The sequence below is a fragment of the Myotis brandtii genome, unplaced genomic scaffold, assembly GCF_000412655.1.
Source record: "Myotis brandtii unplaced genomic scaffold, ASM41265v1 scaffold994, whole genome shotgun sequence".
Lineage (NCBI taxonomy): Eukaryota > Metazoa > Chordata > Mammalia > Chiroptera > Vespertilionidae > Myotis > Myotis brandtii.
In genome coordinates, this window is record NW_005372142.1 from 49,222 (window position 1) to 70,848 (window position 21,627).

Below are 21,627 nucleotides of genomic sequence, written 5' to 3' on the forward strand. Positions count from 1 at the left end.
AATAATATTTATAACTAAATGTGAGGCTAAGTGGCTACCGGAAATATTGGGTGGAACAGTTTGTAAAATATATGTCTGTCTAATCAGTATGTTGTACACCTGAAACTAATACAAAATAATATTGAATGTAACTGTAATTGAAAAATAAAATTTAAAAAAAAAACAGAAAAAACAAACAAAAAAAAGAATATATTTTAAAAAATAATAAGAAACTCACACCTAGCTGTCGCTACATGGCTCAGCTGATTAGAACATCATCCAGTACACCAAAAAGGTTGTGGTTTGATCCTTGTGTGGGAATGTATGGGAGGCAACTGATCTATATTTCCTCTCACATTAGTGTGTTGTTTTTCTTCTCTCTCTCCCTTCATCTCTCTAAAATCAGTTTTTTAAATGGTATATATTAAAAGTAGTTTTTTACAAAGACAAGAAAAATCACACCTATGAATATCATGGTAATATTACCAAAATCCAAAAATAAAGAGAAATATCAAAAGAATCAAGAGAAAGCAGCACATTCCCTACCAAAGAAACAAATTTTTTCCCACTGATTTCCCATTAGAAATAATGGAAGCCAGTAGGCAGTAACATGGTATCTTCAACATGTTTTAAGAATAACTGACTTTGACCTGAGGAACCAAGATGGCGGCACAAGAAAATACTGGTATTCATCACCTCCCACAACCACATCAAAATTACAACTAAAATACGGAACAACCATCATTCAGATCCACCTGAAAGCTGGCTGAATGGATGTCCTACAATTAGAAAAGTAAAGAAGAAAGTACATTGAAACTGGTAAGAGGGGTGGAGATGTGGAACAGGCTGGGCCAACACCCATGTGTGGTGTTTTGTTAATTGGGAGGGCTATCTCCAAGGCCTCCCATGAGAAGCAGGAGTCCCAGTCCCACACCAGACATCCAGCCCAGGATTCCAGAGAATTTGCCATAACTTCAGGCTATAATAACCAGTGGGGACTGGGGCTTAGTGACACAGAGGCTGCTGGAGTCCCAGGTGTTCCTCTTAAAGGGCCCAAGCAATGGACATACACAATCCTGCTTCCTTTGAGCTCCACCACTGTGCAGTGGCTTTGGAGAACATATGGGGAGGAAATGAACTGTCTGGCATCAGGGAAGGAACTTGGAAGCAACTATCTCTCAGACAAGAGTGCTCATAGGGGTCATTGTTCCTGTCCTGGGACCTCCCCTGTCTCAGAGATAACTGGCAGCCATATCTGAGTTCCCATCAGCATGGCCTACACTGTTCATTCCACCCTGGTAATTCCTTGAGACCCCATCACATCCAATTTGCAGAACCACCCAAGCTGTTTGCAGCTGCTTTTCCATTTGAATGGCCAGTCCTGGCTCAGGCTTCAGACTTTGCTAAAATCTCTTAAACAAGCATCAACTGGAGGCAGCATGCCACAAACCTCTCAATAAAAGGACCAAGACCCGGCACTAGCACCAGCCTGCCTTGCTTCACAGCTAGGCCTCACCTGGGCACTTACAAGCCCACTACAAGTAGCAACCACATACAGATTTATCTGTAGATCCTGCTGGGTGGCCCCCAGGAACTGGCTGACTTTGTACCTCTCAGGAGGCCCTAGAGCCAGTGAACATGGTGAACAACTTCAGACCACATCAGATTACAACTCTACACATCCATGAATAACACACTCAAGGGGCAGACTCAGTGATCACCAAAGCCCCACTGAAGTAAGTCCTGCTCCATAGAGGTGTCTCCTGCACAGTAGCTCTTCCATTGTAGACTCATTTTGTCCTCACATCCAATTGGCCTGGAGGTCAATTACTCCCAGTAATACCAACAGCAATCAAGTCTCAACTATAACAATACTGTACACACAGTCCACACAGGGGCACAACTAGAATGCTCAGCTCAAGTGATTAGGGAGGCTGAGCCACTGGGCCCTACAGGAAACCTATTTCACAAGGCCACTCTACCAATTTCAGGAGACATAACAGCTCTACCTAATACATAGAAACAAACACAGGGAAGCAGCCAAAATGCAGAGACAAGGAAACATGTTACAAATGAAAGAAATGGAAGCAAGCAAACTACTGGCTACAGAATTCAAAACAATGGTTATAAGGTTACTCAAGGACCTTAATGAAAGCTTCAAGGGACTTAAGGAGAGCTTCAAGAGACTTAGTGAGACTTAGCAAGGATCTTAGTGAGAATGTCAAAGACATAAAAAAAAGACCAGTCAGAAAAGAAGCATACACTAACTGAAATGAAGAATAACTTATAGGGGATCAACAGTAGAGTAGAGGATGCCAAGAATCAAATCAAGAATTTGGAATATAAGGAAGCAACAAACACCCAATCAGACGAGCAAAAAGAAACCAAATTTATGAAGATAATGTATGGAGCCTCTGGGACAACTTCAAGCATAGAAGCATTCACATCATGGGGTACTGGAAGGAAAAGAGAGGGAGCACATAATCAAAAACCTATTTGAAAAAAATAATGACAGAAAACTTTCCTTACCTGGTGAAATAGACATAGAAGTCCAGGAAGCACAGAGAGTCCCAAACAAGAGGAACCCAAAGAGGCCCACACCAAGACACATCATAATTAAAATGCCAGAGGTTAAAGACAAATAGAATCTTAAAAACAGTGAGAAAATCAGTTAGTTACCGACAAGGGAGGGCCCATAGGACTGTCAGCTGATTTCTCAACAGAAACTATGCAGGCCAGAAGGGAGTGGCAAGAAATATTCAAAGTGATGAAAAGCAAGGACCTACAACCAAGATTACCCCACAAAGCTAACATTTAGAATTGAAGGTCAGATAAAGAGTTCACAAACAAGAAAGCGCTAAAGGAGTTCATCACCAGCAATCCGGAACTACATGAAATGTTGAAGGGTAGCCGAAGCCGGTTTGGCTCAGTGGATAGAGCATCGGCCTGCGGACTCAAGGGTCCCGGGTTCGATTCCGGTCAAGGGCATGTACCTTGGTTGCGGGCACATCCCCGGTGGGGGATGTGCAGGAGGCAGCTGATCGATGTTTCTCTCGCATCGATCCCTTCCTCTTAAAAAATCAATAAAATATATATTTTTTAAATTAAAAAAAAAAAAGAAATGTTGAAGGGTATCCTTTAAGAAGAGAAGAAAAAAGAAGAAAAAAAGAGAAAAAACAACAATAAAATGGCAATAAATACATACCTATCAACAACTAAATCTAAAAATCAAAATAAACAAACAAGAAATCTAATGAACAAAATAAACTGATGAATGAAATAGAACCAGAGACATGTTAACATGGAACGTACTGACAAATCTCGGAGTGAAGGTGGGACGGAGGATGGGGAGAAATTAACCAAAGAACTTATATGCATATATACATTACGTATTTACACATACAATAGGGTGGTGAAGGCCTGGGACGGGGCTGGAACCTGGTGGAGGGAGGCAATGGGGGGAAAAAAGGGACCTTTGTAATACTCTTAACAATAAAGATTTTTAAAAATAAAAAGAATAAGTAATAACTTACAATTCTAGATCCATTAAAAATGTCCTTTAAAAATGAAGGCAAAATAAGCACATATTTTCAGAATAAGAATTGAAAAAAATAATTTACAGCTGATATAAACTAAAGGGTGCTATTGCAGCAAGAGCGAGACAGAGGCCTGGAAACAAACAAAAAAAAAATGAAGAGAAAAGGATAAACATCAGGGAATCTAAATAAATATTGACTATAAAACAACAACAATGATAATGTTTCGTGTGGTTTAAATTGTGTAGACAATTATTTTATAAAAGAACAATAGCATATTGTTTGAGAAAATGGAGTTAAAGTATTCTAAGGCCTTTGCACTATATAGAAAGGTGAAAGAACTAACTTCTCTCAAACTATAAGTCAAGAATGCATGTTGTAATCTTTAGTATATACACTAAAACAATAATAAAATAATGTACAACTACAAAGTTAACAAAGGGTTAAAAAAAATGAGACAAAAATCCAAAAGAAAGTAATAAGGAGAGAAAAGGTTCAAAACAGTCAAGGCAAGTAGAATGCAAAGAGTATTATGTTACATTTAAAGCCAAGTATATAATTAAATACATTCTATGAAAATTGATTAAATGTGCCACTTAAAAGAGATAGACTGTTTAAAAAATAAACTGATTTCTGTTTACAAGAGATGCATTTAAAATGTAAAGGTGGGCCTGGCTTACATTGACCTATGAACCAGGAGGTCATGGTTTGATTCCTGGTCAAGGCACGTGCCTGGGTTGTGGACTTGATCCCTAGTGTGGGCTGTGCAAGAGGCAGCCAATCAATGACTCTCTCTCATCATTGATGTTTCTCTCTCTCTCTCTCTCCCCCTCCCTCCCCTTCCTCTTTGAAATCAATATATATATATATAATTAGTGGCCCAGTGCATGAAATTCGTGCACGGGGGGCGGGGGGGAGGGGGCTCCCTCAGCCCAGCCTGCACCTTCTCCAATCGGGGACCCCTGTGGGATCGGGCCTAAACCAGCGGTTGGATATCCCTCTCGCAATCTGGGACCGCTGGCTCCTAACCGCCCACCTACCTGCCTGCCTGATCACCCCTAACTGTCTCTGCCTGCCTGCCTGATCACCCCTAACTGTCTCTGCCTGCCTGCCTGATCACCCCTAACTGTCTCTGCCTGCCTGCCTGATCACCCCTAACTGTCTCTGCCTGCCTGCCTGATCACCCCTAACTGTCTCTGCCTGCCTGCCTGATCACCCCTAACTGTCTCTGCCTGCCTGCCTGATCACCCCTAACTGTCTCTGCCTGCCTGCCTGATCACCCCTAACTGTCTCTGCCTGCCTGCCTGATCACCCCTAACTGTCTCTGCCTGCCTGCCTGATCACCCCTAACTGTCTCTGCCTGCCTGCCTGATCACCCCTAACTGTCTCTGCCTGCCTGCCTGATCACCCCTAACTGTCTCTGCCTGCCTGCCTGATCACCCCTAACTGTCTCTGCCTGCCTGCCTGATCACCCCTAACTGTCTCTGCCTGCCTGCCTGATCACCCCTAACTGTCTCTGCCTGCCTGCCTGATCACCCCTAACTGTCTCTGCCTGCCTGCCTGATCACCCCTAACTGTCTCTGCCTGCCTGCCTGATCACCCCTAACTGTCTCTGCCTGCCTGCCTGATCACCCCTAACTGTCTCTGCCTGCCTGCCTGATCACCCCTAACTGTCTCTGCCTGCCTGGGCTCCTGGCACTTCACCCAGATTTGGTTCTGATTGGTCGGTTTCTATGCCAGTCAGCATCTCTGGGCCTATCTCTGGGCCTGATCAAAGAGGCAGGGCTGATCAGCAGCTCCCCCCACCCAGGTCCAGAGAGAAACAGAGGCAGGGCTGCTGGCAAGACCAGAGAGAGAGGCAACAGCTGATCAACAGCTGCCACAGAGGCTGCGGATCAGACCCTGTCTCTCTCTCTGCAAGCCTCTCTCCAGGCCTGATCCACAGCCCCCTTGGCAGTCAGTGCTGGGTCGCTGCACCACACCAGCTGCAGACTCCCGATGTTCAGTCAAGCCTTGGTCATTGCAAAGGTTACAGACCCTGGCTCTTTATATACATAGATAATAAAACTAAAACGTAAAGGTGGGTGGGTGGGAAGGGATCAACAAAAGAACTTGTACTAGTATGCATATATGCATAACCCATGGACACAGATAATAGTGAAGTAAAGGCCTGGGGTGGAGGGCAGGGATGGACTAGAAGGGATCAATGGGGGGGGGGACATATGTAATACTTTCAACAATAAAGATTTTAAAAAAATAAAATGTAAAGGTTACAAATTAAAAAGATGGAAGATATACCACACAAATAACATCCAAAAGAAAGTAGCAGTATTAATATCAAACAATGTAGACTTTAAGGTAAAAAGCATTACTAGAGATAAAGAGGGACATTTTATAATAATAAAAGGTTAAGTTCAACAAGAAGATATAATAGTTTTAAATCTGTATATACCTAATAATGTAATCTCAAAATATATAAATCATAAATCCCCAAACTAAAATAACATGAATAAAATACATGGTCATCACGGGAGATTTTTAACACAAATATTTCCGCAACTGATAGAACCAGCAGACAAAAAAAAAAAATCAGAGAGGACAACAAATATTTGAAGATCACAACTTGACCTGTTTGATAAATAACAATACACTACAGGACATATACACAGAGCATTTATTAAAAACTGACTACATGCTGGGCCATAAAGCCCCATAAATAGCAAATACTTTAAATCAAACAGAGATGTTCTCTAACCATAGTGGAATTAAGCTGCAAATAAAAAAACAAAAAGATAACTAGAAAATTACCATGCTTGGAAAATAACTTAAAATGATTAGAGAATGAACTACAAAAGAAATAAGAAAATAATTTTACAATTAATAATGAAAATACAGCATATCAAAACAAGTGACATGGTCAATATAGCAGAGTAGGAGGAGGTTGCAGTCACCTCCTCCCATGACATCAAAATTACAACTAAATTATAGAACAGTCAACCTGGATAACCATCTGAAGACTAGCTGAACAGAAATCCTATCTATACCTAAGAATATAAAGAAGAACTCATATCAAGACTGGTAGGAGGGGAAAGATGCAAAACAGGCTAGGCCCCACACCCACTTTCATGGGTAAGAATCCAGTGGGGTGCCCAGCTGGCATGGCTCAGTGGTTGAGCATCAGCCTATGAACCATGGTTTGATTCCCAGTCAGGGCACATGCCCAGGTTGTAGGATCCATCCCCAGTGTGGGGCATGCAAGAGGCAGCCAATCAATGATGCTCTGTCATCATTGATGTTTCTCTCTCTCCCTCTCCCTTCGTCACTGCAATCAGTAAAAATATTTTTAAAAAAGAAAAAGAATCGGGAGGGGTCTCAGCCCCACCTCGGGCTCCCCAGCTTGGGACACCAGTACCAGGAAAAGTAGCCCACATTACATATGGCTGTGAAAATCAGTGGCAATCCTGAGGGTCCAGGTGAGATAAAAGGCAGCATAAAATCCAGGGCTCTTTCAGCTGCAATCAGACTAGGCCTGCATTGCAGTCTTCCTAAAAAAAAAAAAAAAAAAACACAAAAAAATCTATAGGAGCACTAACTTCTTTTCCCTAGATTGTCAAAAAAAAAAAAAAAAAAAAAAAAAAAACACAAAAAAAAAAATCTCTCAAGGAATTCTAGTGGAGCTCAGGGGTACCAAAGATATACAGGGTGAAATTGAGTTCTGTGGCTTCAGGACAAGGACTAGAAGGACAATAACCACTGAGCCCACCCCCACAAGGCCAAATCACCCCCCTGTTGTCTGTGTCCATTGGTTAGGCTTATATGCATGCATACAAGTTCTTTGGTTGATCTTTTCCCCTTATCCCCACCCTCCCCTATCTTCCCTCTGAGGTTTGACACTCTGATTGATGCTTTATATATTCGGGATATTAGCCCCTAATCAGATATATGGTTTGCAAAGATTTTCTCCTATTCTGTAGATTGTCTTTTCACTCTGTTGATTGTTTCCTTTGCTGTGCAGAGACTTTGTAGTTTGATAGAGCTCCACTTGTTTGTATTTGTTTTTGTTACTTGTGTTTTTTTGGGGGAAAAAATCCTCACCAAAGGATATGCTTATTGATTTTAGAGAGAGGGGAAGGGAAATTGAACCCACAACCTTTCAGTGCACCGGACAACACTCCAACCAAGTGAGCCACACTGGCCAGGGCTGTTGCCTATAGTTTTGGTGTCATACCCATGATCAAAATCATTACCAAGGCCAATATTATGAAGTTTTCCTCTTGAAATTTTACAGCTTCAGGTCTTAGGTTTAATTTTCTAATCCATTTTGTTGATTTTTGTGGTAAAGGTTCCAATTTCATTGTTTTACAAGTGAATATCCAGTTTTCCTAACACTATTTGTTGAAGAAACTATTATTGCCCCATTATGTATTTTTGGCACCTTTTCAAAGATCAGTATATGTGTCAATTTATTTCTAGGCTATTCTGTTTGATTGGACTCTATGTCTGTCTTTACATCAATACCATACTGTTTTGATTACTATAGCTCTGTAATATAGTTTGATATCAGAAAGTATGATGCCTAAATATTTGTTCTTTATTTCTCAAAAGTGCCTTGGATATTCATTCTTTTGTGGTTCCATACAAATTTTAAGATTGTTTATTCTACTTCTGTGAAAAATGCCATTGACATTTTGAATGTAATTTGCTTTAGGTGGTATGGATATTTTAACAATATTTAGTGTAGCAAATCATGAACATTGGATGTCTTTCCATTTGTTTGTGTCTTTTTAAATTTTTTTATCAATGTTTTGCAGTTTTCAGTAAATAAGTCCTTGCCTCCTTAGTTAAGTTTATTCCTAAGTATTAGATTATTTTAGGTGTTTTTTCAAATGGGATTGTTTTCCTAACTCCTTTTCAAATAGTTAATTGTTAGTGTATAGAAATGCAACTGAATTTTTGTATGCTGCTTTACTAAATTTGTTTATTAGTTCATGTCATTTACAAACAGAGACAATTTTAATTATTTCTTTCTGATTGGATGTCTTTTATTTTTTCTTACCAAATTTCTGTTTATAGAACTTTTAGTACTTTGTTGAATAGAAGTGGTGAGAATGGACATCCCTTCTTTGTTCCCTATCTTAGTTTTTCACCATTAAGTATGATATTAGCTTTGAGCTTTCCCTATATGGCCTTTATTATATCAAGGTACTTTCCTTCTATTTCTAGTTTGCTAAGAATTTTTATCATGAAGGAGTGTTAAATTTTGTCAAATGCTTTTTATGCTTCTATTGAGATGATCATGTGATTTGTCTCTTTTATTGTTAATGTAGCGTATAACATTAGACCATTCTTGCATCCCAGGAATAAATTCCACTTGATCCTTTTAATATGTTACTAGACTTAGTTTGTTAGTATTTTGTTGAGGATTTTTCGCATCTATATTCATCAAGGATATTGGCCTGTAGTTTCATTTTCTTTTGGTGTATTTGTCTTGCTTTAGTATCAGAATAATGCTTGTCTCATAAAATGAATTTTGAAGTATTTTTCCACTTCCATTTTTTGGAAGAGTTTGAGAAAGGTTAGTGTTATATCTTCTTTAAATGTTTGGTAGATTTCACCAGTGGAGCCACCTGGTTCTGGGCTTTTCTTTGTTGAGAGCGTTTTTTTTTATTACTGATTCAATCTTCATAAAAATTATAGGTGTGTTCCGACTGCTAATTCTTCATGATTTAGTATTGGTAGGTTGTATGTTTCTAGGAATTTATCCATTTGTCTTCTAGGTTATCCAGTTTGTTGAAATATAATTGTACATAGTAGTCTCCTGATCCTTTTTATTTATGTGCCATCAGTTGTAATGTCTCTTCTTTCACTTCTGATGTTATTTGAGCCATCTTTCTTTTTGGGATTTAGTCGAGTTAATGATTTGTCACTTTGGTTTATCTTTTCAAAAAACCAACTCAATCTTATTGATTGTTCTATCTTCCATTTTGTTTATTTCTACTCTAATCTTTGTTATTTTCTATCTTTTTCTAACTTGGGATTTGGTTTGCTCTTTTTCTAGCCACTAGAGGTGTAGAGTTAGATTGTTTATTTGGGATTTTTCTTCTTTTTAAAAAAATATATATTTTTATTGATATCAGAGAAGAAGGGAAAGGAACAGAGAGGGAAAACAGCAATGATGAGAGAGAAGCATCGATCAACTGCCTCCTGCATGCCCCCTACTAGGAATCGAGCAACCTGGGCATAGGCACTGACTGTGAATCAAACTGTGACCTCCTGGTTCATAGGTCAAAGCTCAACCACTGAGCTACACCAGCAGGGCTATTCTTTTGTAATGTAGGCATTTATTGTTATTAACTTCCCTCTTAGTATTGCTTTTGCCACATCTCATAAACATTAGTGTGTTGTGTTTTTGTTTGTCTTGATGTATTTTCTAATTTCCTTTTTGATATTTTCTTTGACCCAATGGTTGTTCAAGAGTGTGTTGTTTGCCTAGCCAGTATTGCTCAGTGGTTGAGCATTGACCTATGAATCGGGAGATCACAGGTCAATTTCTGGTCAGTGCACACGCCTGGGTTGCAGGCTCGATCCTTAGTGGAGAGAGTGCAGGAGGTGGACGATTGATGATTCTCTTTAATCATTGATGTTTCTCTCTCTCCCCTTCCCTTCCTCTCTGAAATCAATAAAAAATACATTTGAAAAAAGTGTGTTGTTTAATTTCCACATATTTGTGAATTTTTCAGTTTTCCTTCTGCTATTGATTCTAGTTTCATTCCATTATGTTTAAAAAAAATACCTGGTGTTTTAAATTTTCTTATATTTGTTAAGATTGGTTTTGTGACCTAACATGTTATCTTTCCTGGAGAAAGATGTATGTGCTTGTGAAGACTGTATTCTGCTGCTGTTGGATGGGATGTTCTGTACATGTTTGCTACGTTCATCTACTATATGTTATTGTTGAAGTCCTCTGTTTCCTTATTGCTCTGTCTAGGTGCTTATCCATTATTGAAAGTGGGATACTGGAGTCACCCACTATTATTCTATTGCTGTCTATTTATCCCTTAAGTTCTGCCAGTGTTTACTTTACATATATACATAGATACTTTGATGCTGGTACATATATACTAGTAATTGCCATATCTTCCTGTTGGATTGACTCTTTTATCATTATATAATGTCCTCCTTTGTCTCTTCTGACAGTTTTTTACTTAAAAGTCCATTTTATCTGATATAAGTATAGGCATCCCTGCTCTTTTTTTATTTTATTTTACTAGAGGCCTGGTGCACGGATTTGTGCACTGGGGGGGGGGGGTTCCCTTGGCCTGGCCTGTGGGGATCAGGCTGAAACCAGCTCTCTGACATCCCCTGAGGGGTCCCAGATTGCAAGAGGGTGCAGGCCAGGCCAAGGTACCCCACTGGTGTACAATCAGGGCCGGGAAGGGACTGCAGGAGGGCTTCAGGGCATGTCTGGCCCTTCTCGCCCAGTCCCAAGTAGCTGAACCCCAGCAGCAAGCTAACCTACAGGTCAGAGCATCTGCCCCCTGGTGGTCATGTGTGTCATAGCAACCGGTCGAACGGTAGGATGAATGATTGGACACTTAGCATATTAGGCTTTTATTATATAGAATATTTTTATTGATTTCATAGAGGAAGGGAAAGGAAGAGAGCTAGAAACACCAATGAGAGAGAATCATTGATCGGCTCCCTCCTGCATGTCCCCTACTGGGGATCAATCCTGCAACCCGGGCACGTGCCCTGACCAGGAATCGAACGGTGACCTCCTGGTTCATAGGTCAACACTCTACCACTGAGCGACACCAGCCAGGCTACTTCCTGCTCTCTTTTGATTATCATTTGTATAAACTCTCTTTTTCCATTCCTTCATGTTCAGCCTATGTTTTCTTAAATCTAAACTGAGTTTCTTATAGAAAACATATGACTGGGTCTTCTTTTATCAATTCAGTCACAATATTTCTTTGATTGGGGAAGTTTTAATTATTTACATTTGAAGTAATTATTGATAGGGAAGAATTTACTATTGCCATCTTGTTAGTTGTTTCCTGTTAGTCTTGATATTCTTTTATTTGCATTTCCTCTCTTCCTGTCTAATTTTGTGCTTTGTGATTTTTTTGTATTAATATGATTTTATTCTTTTCTCTTTTTCTTTTGTGTAATTTTTCTAGGTATTTTTGTGGTTACCTTGAAGCTTACATAAAATACCTTACAACAGTCTATTTTATGATAATAACAACTGAAGTCCAATTGCATACAAAAACTCTACATTCTAAGTTCTTCCCCAAAAACACTTTGCTATTGTTGTCACATTATACATCTATTCATATTGTATATCTTTTACCATATTTTACCATATAGTTATTCTAATACATTTGTAATTTAACTTTTTAAATATATATATTTTTAATATATTTTTATTGATTTTTTACAGAGAGGAAGGGAGAGGGATAGAGAGTTAGAAACATCGATGAGAGAGAAACATCGACCAGCTGCCTCCTGCACACCTCCTACTGGGGATGTGCCCGCAACCAAGGTATATGCCCTTGACCGGAATCGAACCTGGGACCTTTCAGTCCACAGGCCGACGCTCTATCCACTGAGCCAAACCGGTTTCAGCTAAAAATATATTTTTATTGATTTCAGAGAGGAAGGGAGAGGGAGAGAGAGATAGAAACATCAATGATGAGAGAGAATCATTGGATCAGCTGCCTCCTGCACACCCACTACTGGGGATCAAGCCCACAACCCAGGCATGTGCCCTTGACTGGAATCGAACCCGGGACCCTTCAGTCTGCAGGCCAACACTGTATCCACTGAGCCAAACCTGCTAGGGCATAATTTAACTTTTTATACTAGAAATAAAGTTATATACTAAAATTACAGAAATACAGTATTCTGTATATGTCTGTATATTTACTTTTACAGAGTTTCATACTTCCTTATGCTATCATGTAGCTGTTTAGTGTTCTTTCAAGTTGATAAACTCCATTTAGCATTTCATGTAAGATAGGTCTAGTTGTGATGAACTTCCTCAGCTTTCATTTATCTAGGAATGTCTTTATCTGTCCTTATTTTTAAAGGACAGTTTTGACAGGTATAGTAGTCTTTATTGGCAGGGGTGTTTTTTCTTTTGGAAGTTTTAATATGTCATACTACTTTCTGTCACCTGCAAGGTTTTTACTGTATATTTTTCTGATAGTCATATGGGGGTTCCCTTGTATATGACAAATCACTTTTCTCTTGATGCTTTCAAAATTCTCTTTGGTTTTCACTTTGATAATTTGATTATAATGTGCCTTGTGCCGGAGTCCATTCATTGTCTTCACTAGCTGAGTTTAGACAGACCCCCAAAAGCTAGTAACCTTTGAAGTCCTAGCAAAGGTCAGAACTGTGCACCACCCAGTTAATCTAGGAACCACCCAGTTAATTTAGGTAATAATAGTTGAAGCATCATCCCCACCTTAGTTCACTTAATTCCTTAGATACTTATGTAGATCCTTGTTGATTATTGTTGATCAGATACTCTGCCTATTCCTGGAAATCATCTACTGATGAGCTAATCAGATATTTTGTCTATTCCTGGAAATTGTCTGCTGATCTGTGTGTCATTGAAACCTCCTTACCCTAAGGGCTACTCCAGATCAATAAAATATTGGAGCAGCCTGAGCATGGGTGGAAGTCCTTCGGGACTTGCCCGCCTGGTCCCCTGATATTGCAAAATTATCTCGTGTCATTCCTCTCTCATTTGTTGTGCGGCTCCTCTTTCAGATACCGAACCCTACTCCACGCAGAACGTGGAGGGAGTGTTACTCGACACCTTGATGTGGATTTCTCCAAGTTCATTTAGTTAGTATCCTTTAGGATTCTTAAATCTGGTTGTCTATTTCCTTCCCCAGAGTTGGAAAGTTTCCAGCCATTCTCTCTTTGAATAAGCTTTCTGGTCCTTTCTCTCTCACTTCTCTTTCTAAGACTCCCCTCATGCCTATATTGGTCCACTTGATGGTATACCATAAGTGCCTAAGTTTCTTCATTATTTTTTATTCTTTTCCTTTCTACTCCACTGGCAGAATTATTTCCCTAATCCTTTATTCTGTTTTATCTAGTCTGATGCTGAATCCCTCACATGAATTTTTCAGTTATTGTGCCTTTAGCTCTATGATTTCTGTTTGGTACTTTAAAAAAAAATCCTCACCTGAGGATATGTTTTCAATGATTCTAGAGAGAGGAAGGGAGAGGGAGTGGGAGAGGGAGAGGGAGAGGGAGAAAGAAACATGAATCGATTGCCTCCCATACATGGCCCTACCGGGAACCAAATCCACAACCTGGGTATGTGCCCTGAGAAGTGAACCCATGACCCTTAGGTGCACGGGACAATGCTACAACCAACTGAGCCACACCAGCCAGGGCTGTTTTGTACTTTTTAATATTGTCTATCTCTTTGTTAATTTAGTTAGTATCCTTAGGCTTCTTGAATCTGGTTGTCCATTTCCTTCCCCAGATTTAGAAATTCTCATTTTGTCCATACATTGTTCTATAGATCTTGGTGAGCATCTTTATAACTGTTATTTTGAATTCTCTGAATCTTATAATTTTGTTTCATTAGGGTCAGATTCTGGAGATTTAATGTGCTTCTTTTTTGGAACATCTTTGCTGATTGTTCATTTTGCTTGACTGTCTGTGTTGGTATTTGCACATATCACAAAACAAACATTCCTCCCAGTCTTCATGGGCTGGCCTTGTACAGCAGAAGACATCTGCCAATCAGCAAGGTCAGTGATTAGTGGGGTTTCTATCAACTCTTTCCCCCAGCCCCCAAGAAGAAACAAGCAGCTGTGTTTTTTGTATAATCATTCCATGTTGAATGTGTATAGGAGAGCAAACTATGGCATTTACAGTCCGAACTGCCATCTCCATTCCCCTCCAGGTGGTTACACTGCCAGACCCATCAGAGTTCCAAGACTGGCAAGATAGATGCCAATTCTTTGGACATCCCCAGAGAAGTTGTGGCACTGAATATACAGATCGATTCTTCTATCTCTAGGAGTAAGCTGAAAGCTGGTATGTTTCATCCATTCACGCTGTGAGCAGGGGGGAGGATCTATGGCATCTGCCAGTCCCAACCATCATCTCTGTTCTCCCCCAGGAAGTTAGACTATGCTATACCTAGACTGGAAATTCAGGTGCCATTTCTTTGGGCAGCCCTGGAGGAACTGGAACACAGAATGCACAGATAAACTATTTTCTTCCCAAGGTGAATACTGAGAGCTGGGATATTTTGTCTTCTTATCAGACCAACCCACCAATCTCCATTCTCTCCTAGGCAGACCTCACAGAGTTCCAAACCTGGCAAAACAGAAGCCAGTCATCAGAAAACGTGGTCTGGACATGTGAACCAACCTCCCCCTTCAACTGGGAGAAGCCAGCAGCTAGGGGGTCCCTTCCATATTATATGGTGCTGTGCTGGTGGCAAGAACTCTGGAGAAAAGGTATCCCAAATCTCTCTACAGCTTCAGTGAGTCTGCTTTCGTGTTTGTCATCCAAATAGTTCCTTAATTTCTCACAAAGGGAATTTGTTCATGAATTGTTGCTGAATTTGTGTATTTGTTGTGGGGGAAGGGTCCAGGACTTCGTAATTCACCATCTTGCTAATATAATTCTCCAGAGCTACTCTTTTTTTGTGTGTATGAAATGTGTCAGGCTAATTCTAAAATATATAGAAAAATGTAAAGGGCCAAGAACATCCAAGATACTTTTAAAGAAAATGAAAAAGGTGAAAAGACTTGCTTTACCAGATATAAAGAGCTTGTTATAAAATCCAATAATTAAGACTATGGTATTAGTGCAATGAGAAACAGACTAATAAAACAGAACAAAATATTCAGAAACAATTTCACACATATGCAGACACTTGATTTATGACAAAGGTGACAATGTAGTGAAGTTAAGAAAAAGACATTTTTTATAATAAATGGTAGTAGGCAATTAAATATCTACACGGAAAAGGTAAAGCTTGACCCCTATATTTTGCCATACACAAAAATCAGTTCTAGATGGATTATTGATCTAAATGTGAATGGCAAAAGCATAAAACTTCTAGGAGATAATGTGAGAGAACATCTACATGACTTCAAGGTAAGAAAATACTTCTTAAATGGAACACAAAAATACTAGTCATAAAGGAAAATATTAAAAAACTAGACACATTAAAATTAAAAACTTCTGTTCATCAAAGGAGACTATAGAGATTTGGGAAGGATTTGTAACATAAAAAATACAAAAATGCACATATGTAATACCTTAATCAATAAAGAAATTTAAAAAAATACAAAAATGGTTCATAGCCAGAGTATATAAAGAATTGCTATAAACCTATAGGAAAAAGACAAATAACCCAATTTTTTGAATGGGGACAAAATATTTGTATAGGTACTTCATAGAGGAAGACATCCAAACAGATAATAAACATATGAAAAAGAGTACAACTTCACTAGTCTTCTGAGAAATGCCAATTAAAATCACAATGAGATATTACTATAAACTCACCCACCAGAATGGCTATAATTAAAAAGAGTGATGGTAAGAAGTATTATCTAGTGAAACAACTATAATTTTCATACATTACTGGTAGAAATGTAAATTGGTACAATCACTTATAAAAACTATCATTATGAATAGATTTGAAAATATGCATTCCCTATGACCCAGATATTCGAATACTAGGTACAGTATATACTCAATAGAAATTGAAGTACATATATTCAAAAAAATGTATGGTAATATTTATAGCATCATTTTTATAATAACCACAATCAAGAAATAATCCAAATATTCATTGTCAGTAGAATGAATAAATAAATTGTGGTATATTCAAACAAGGGAATAATATAAATATAAAACTACAACTGCAACAACATGATGAATATCACAATCGTAGTATTGAGCAAAATAACAAACAAACAAAAAAACAAAACAAAAGCCAGACTCCCAAAACACATACTGTTTGATTTTATTTATATCAAGTTCAAAATGGGCAAAACTAATCTATGATGTTATAAGTCAGGATAGTCATTAACTTTGGATAAGGAGAATGGTATAGAAATAGGGATGGAGCATAAGGTGAGGATCGTGATATAATAGTTCTATTTATTAACCTGGGCTCTTCTAATGTTAGTACCTTCACTATAAAAATCCATTGATTTGATTTGTGACCTTTTCTGTATGCATGTTATTCTTCAATAGAATTTCTGTTTTTAAAAAAAGAAAACAAATGAAGAGCTAAGTGATGAGTATTTATATAGAGTAGAAGAAAGATGGTCCTCTATGCCCGTGCGCAGAAAGGTTGTGGGTCAATTCCTGATCAGGGCACAGGCCTGGGTTCTGGGCTCTATCCCTGGTAGGGGATGTGCAGGAGGCAGCTGATTGATACCTCGCTCTCACATCAATGTCACTCTCTCTCTCTCTCTCCCTCTCCCTTCCTCTCTTTCTAAAAGTCAACAAAAATCTATTAAAAATAACACAATGATCTTCTATGAGGGCCACCCTACAAGAATGGCAAGGTAATGTTCTTGGGGATTAAATGGATACAAAAGTTCTCTAATATAAAGAGATCTCTATAAGGTAATTATAGATCAATTACATATTATTTTTCACAAGATCTAAGACAGAAAGAGAAAGATGAGAATTAAAAGCAAACACAACATCAAATGATACATTACAGAAAGCTTTTAGCACCATCTTAAAGGTAATATGGTTAGGACTCTTCTCCATTTCACTTTCTAATGATTCTAGAAATCAGTGAAACATTGCCAAAGGAACTATTTACTCACTTAAGCATAGCTGACAATTCACAGGGCTAGCAAGACCTGAGGAAAACAAGCCTGCTACATAAAGAGAAAATGTATGTTTTACATAAACATCTCTAAAAGGCCCCAAATAATATTCAACTCAACAAGTATTTAAGTACTCTAAACATAACAAGTACTACAATCAGGTACTATAGAAAAAGACAAAAAAAGAAGTCAGATTTCTGAAGAGTTCTAGTATAAAGACACAAGATTTATTAAACAAAATCAACAGGCATAACAACTACAGAATCATCCCAAGACAGGATATAATGGATGGGTTGCAAGAGTAGAGTTATTGAGAGAGAAAATGGGATAGGTATAACAGAGCCAGTTAGTCAAAAGCCTGGAATGTCATACTGAAAATTCTAGATTTAAATCTATGGAGAACTATTTTACCTAGATCCCACTCCCCTAAAAATATTTTTTGATTTAATGATTCCTAGTTATTTTCAACCTTAATAAATAATGTTGAAATCTGGATAACTGAAGTTCTATCTAGTTAAAACAAGAGATGTTCTGTGAAAAGTTAAATTTGAATTCCGTAACATCACCTCAAATAATTAAGAACATATTCCAAGTATCCCCAACAATCCTGAATAAACCCTTATTAAATTACACATATATATTTTTCTAAATATTCTTAAACCTTAGCGTTTCAATTCAGATTATCTCTTGGGGCAATAATTTTAATAAGATACTACTCTTATTTGCCTCCTCACCCAAATAATCTTTCAGGCATTAAAATATATTTAGTAGCTAACATAGTGTTTGGCTCATATCAGGCTTTCTATTTATTGACCTGAATGGATAAATTACACCAATATATTAAACTTAGTCATTTCTCTCATGGTTTAGTAGACTTTCATTATATTCCTCCTTCAACCTTTCTCTCTCTTGACTGAAAAAAATAACCAGAAAGTCCCTCATCCTTTTGGTTAATTTAATTCGGTTTCTGGGGACTTTTATCAGCTGTTAGGTTTTTCTTAAGGAGCAACCACCAGAATTTCCTGTATGATTATGAATATAAATCTACTTTTGGTCTTTTACATGGAAAAGATAAAGGTTTTATTTTTTTTGTCATTGTTTTCAACACCCTTCCTTTATGATGTCCACCATATTCTTGGCTTTGAGGACCACAATCAAAAAGTGGGCCAACTTCACAGAATAATCAACAGTGATTTTTATTTTTATTTTTTTACTCTAATAATCATATTGTATATTTTATAACTCAGAGACTGATATTTCTCTTGAGATCATCACGACTATCCAGATAAATCTACAGGTACTCAGCTACTCCAGCTGAAGGAGAGTTATGATTCCAGGTCCAAAGTGACCCTCTCACTTTTTATCATCAGCAGCTGTGTCCCCACTGGGGAGGCTTTCCTATAACAATCCCCTTAGAGAACGTTGCTGATTTATGTATCCTGATTGCCCTAATTTCCTTGTGTATCCTGTTTTAAAAGTTTTTAATTGAGGGATGACATACATATATCTTCAGTGATTTCTAGATTCCTTTCTTGGGTTATAACTGAGTCTATCATATCATAAGCATGGATAGGTTTGAATGGCTTTGTAAAAATGAAGTACCTCTGACAGTTCTGCCCATTTGGTCTCAAGAGATCATCCTGCAAGTTATTCTCATCAGTTTGCCTTCACTCCTTGCAAATAAACTGGTGAGAAACCTGAATGTTCTGCCCATTGAAGGGTGTATTATTTTTATCTTTCTTCCGCTCCACCTAACAGTTGCTGTAACAACAACTGTCTGTGTTAGAAAACTAAAATATAAAAGTGTGACCTACGTGGCCAAATCCCACAAGGCTGTTTACTTCCTTATTTATGAATCAGAACCTGTCAGCACAACTTAGACTGTCAGCAGATACTGCAATTAAATGTCCCTGCAAAGCCAGCAGAGGGTGCACCAGGGCACTAGAAATTTTACCCAAAATGTAGCAGTATCAACTAACTCTAATAGCCAATCAACTTTTTTTTTCTTTTTGGTATACTAAAACTAATATCCTCAAGATAAACTTAAGTTGAATCTGGGTTAAAATTCCTTCAAAGCATGTTCCAATTCTCCTGAAAGTGAAGTTCAGCAAGAAATACATAGTTAAGCCTGGCCAAAACATAGATGGAGTAGAACTGATCCATCTATTTTGGAAAAATTCTACTGTGGAGATCCACTCCACTCTCCCCCAAAAGGCTCCAGGAGGTAGTTTGATATAGGGGAATGGACACTTAACTGGGAGTCAAGAGACCAACACCTAGGACAAGTCACTCCCCCCTCAGTGCCTATGTGTTCTCCAAGAGAATAAAACAAAATGGACTCATGGCCACTCACAACTCTAAAAAAAAAACAAACAACTGACTGAAATTGGTGTCAGCAAATGTAAAGAGCCAGTGTGCATACTTCTACTGCTCAAAAACATTAAAACAGACAGAATAAAGGACAGAAGAGAGGGAGCTGTATTTAAACCTAGACAGGACTATTTGAAGTTCCATGCAAACAACAGGCAACTAAATGCCATTATAGACCTGTGAGAGTCCCACATCATCACAGAAGCCCTAGAGTACAGCTGTCCTGCCAATCCTCCTGGGTCTGTCTATTCTGAATGCCAAAAAGCCTTGGCTACCATTGGACTAAAGAAGTTAAATTCCTTCATTTTTTCACATAATATCAATGTTTAGCTGCTAAGTATTTCTACTGGGCATTAGAGGGGGTGGTGGATAAAGGGAGCCAGAATTCTAGTAAATTATCATTTAGCTACAGTGTTTAAAGTTTCAAGTATGAGAAGCATGTCTACTGATTCTGTTATTTGATAAGCTGTTATATAAGTTGGAGTGTGCTAGCAATATATTTTAAGGTTCAGGGCAACTTTACAATTCACATCATAGAAAAATGTGTCAGTCCTAACATTACAATAGTATCATGAGTGTGACACCAGCACAAATAACATTTATGGAGTATGACAATGACTCTGATGTGGTAGTAAATATAGAAGGCCTGGGTCTCTCGACTCAGGAAACTTATTAGCAAAACTTGCCCTCTTCCCCAAGAGGAACAAATTCACTATTATTCTTTAACCACCACAAAAGGATTTTTGGATGCTTCTCTTAAGTTTCACATAAGGCAAAATTTGGAGGTCAAGAGGACACTGAATTTAAGTGCACTAAACTTACTTGAATAAAGAGCTAGAAAGAGTAGAAAACAAACACCAAAGCTGCTAAAAAGGACAAAAACTCCATAAAGATTGCGAAACACACACAAATACACACAACTGCTCTTGAGAGATTACTCTAGTATTTATTCCATCAGTAGACTCCTGTTCTCAAGCTAGCAACAGCAAGACACCTCACACCCACCCTCTCCATCCCACTCCCCCAAAAAGAGTACGAATGGGAGTTTTATTTCCATAGATTTTTAAAATTGCTCTTCAGAAGTTGTCTAGCAAGATGGCATATTTCTACCAGAATTCCTCAGAGGCGCTGATCCACACTACAACACCCAGGACAATCAGTCTCAAATTGCAGGTAAGTGTGAACAAGCCCACGTTCTGGTCAGCGCACAAGGATCCGCTCTGGAAATATCATTAAAAGTTGTTTCAACGGCCCTGGAGCAGTTATTACAGCTGTTTACAGCTCCAATTCCAAATGAGAGCCTGCTAGTGCTGGCATCAACTCTGGACACGAAAAAACAAGCACCGCAGGCAGAGAATCTAATCTCATCAAGAGCAGAGGGGCCAAACTGCTGCCGCTAGTCCGCCAGAGGGGCAGCACCCATACCTCCTCACGGGCGGCCCAGCCGGGAGCTCAGCCAACTTTTCCCGAGGCAGCCTGTAGCCGGGGGCGGCGGACGCGGGCTAGGGCTTCCAAGTCCCGGGTCCTGAGGGAGTCTGGGAGCTGGGCGAGGGAAAGGGGACAACCTGCCCCGGGGCAACCTCTCTCCAGTTCGCCTGCTCCCTCCCTGGTCCTGCCCTCCTACATGGCTGGAGGTAGCTTAGTCGCCCACGGGGTCGGTGGGGGAGGGCCCCCGTCCTACCCATAAAGGGAGGGGGCCTCTGCAGCCGCCGCCCCAGCCTAGTGACTCACCTGGTGCCCGTCCTGAGAGTCTGGTGGGAGAGTTGTTTCTCCAGGTTCTAGCGGCTGCTGCTGAAGTGAAGGCTGCCTAAAGTGGCCGGTGATGGGACCATCGGGGTCCAGGCCACCGGGTCTACTCAAGGTGCCAGAGGTGCCAGGGGTGCCGGGGCCGCCAAAGCGGG

The 21,627-nt window shown here is 39.2% G+C and overlaps 1 protein-coding gene across 1 annotated transcript in view; it reads right to left on the reverse strand.

The window, feature by feature from the left end:
* EDA (ectodysplasin A) overlaps positions 1-21,627 on the reverse strand; it is a 43,962-nt gene that overhangs the window by 21,371 nt on the left and 964 nt on the right. Inside the window, exon 2 of the mRNA XM_014533623.1 lies at positions 21,458-21,627. Within this exon, the coding sequence (XP_014389109.1) occupies positions 21,458-21,627 (170 nt within the window). The remainder of the gene's footprint in view (positions 1-21,457) is intronic.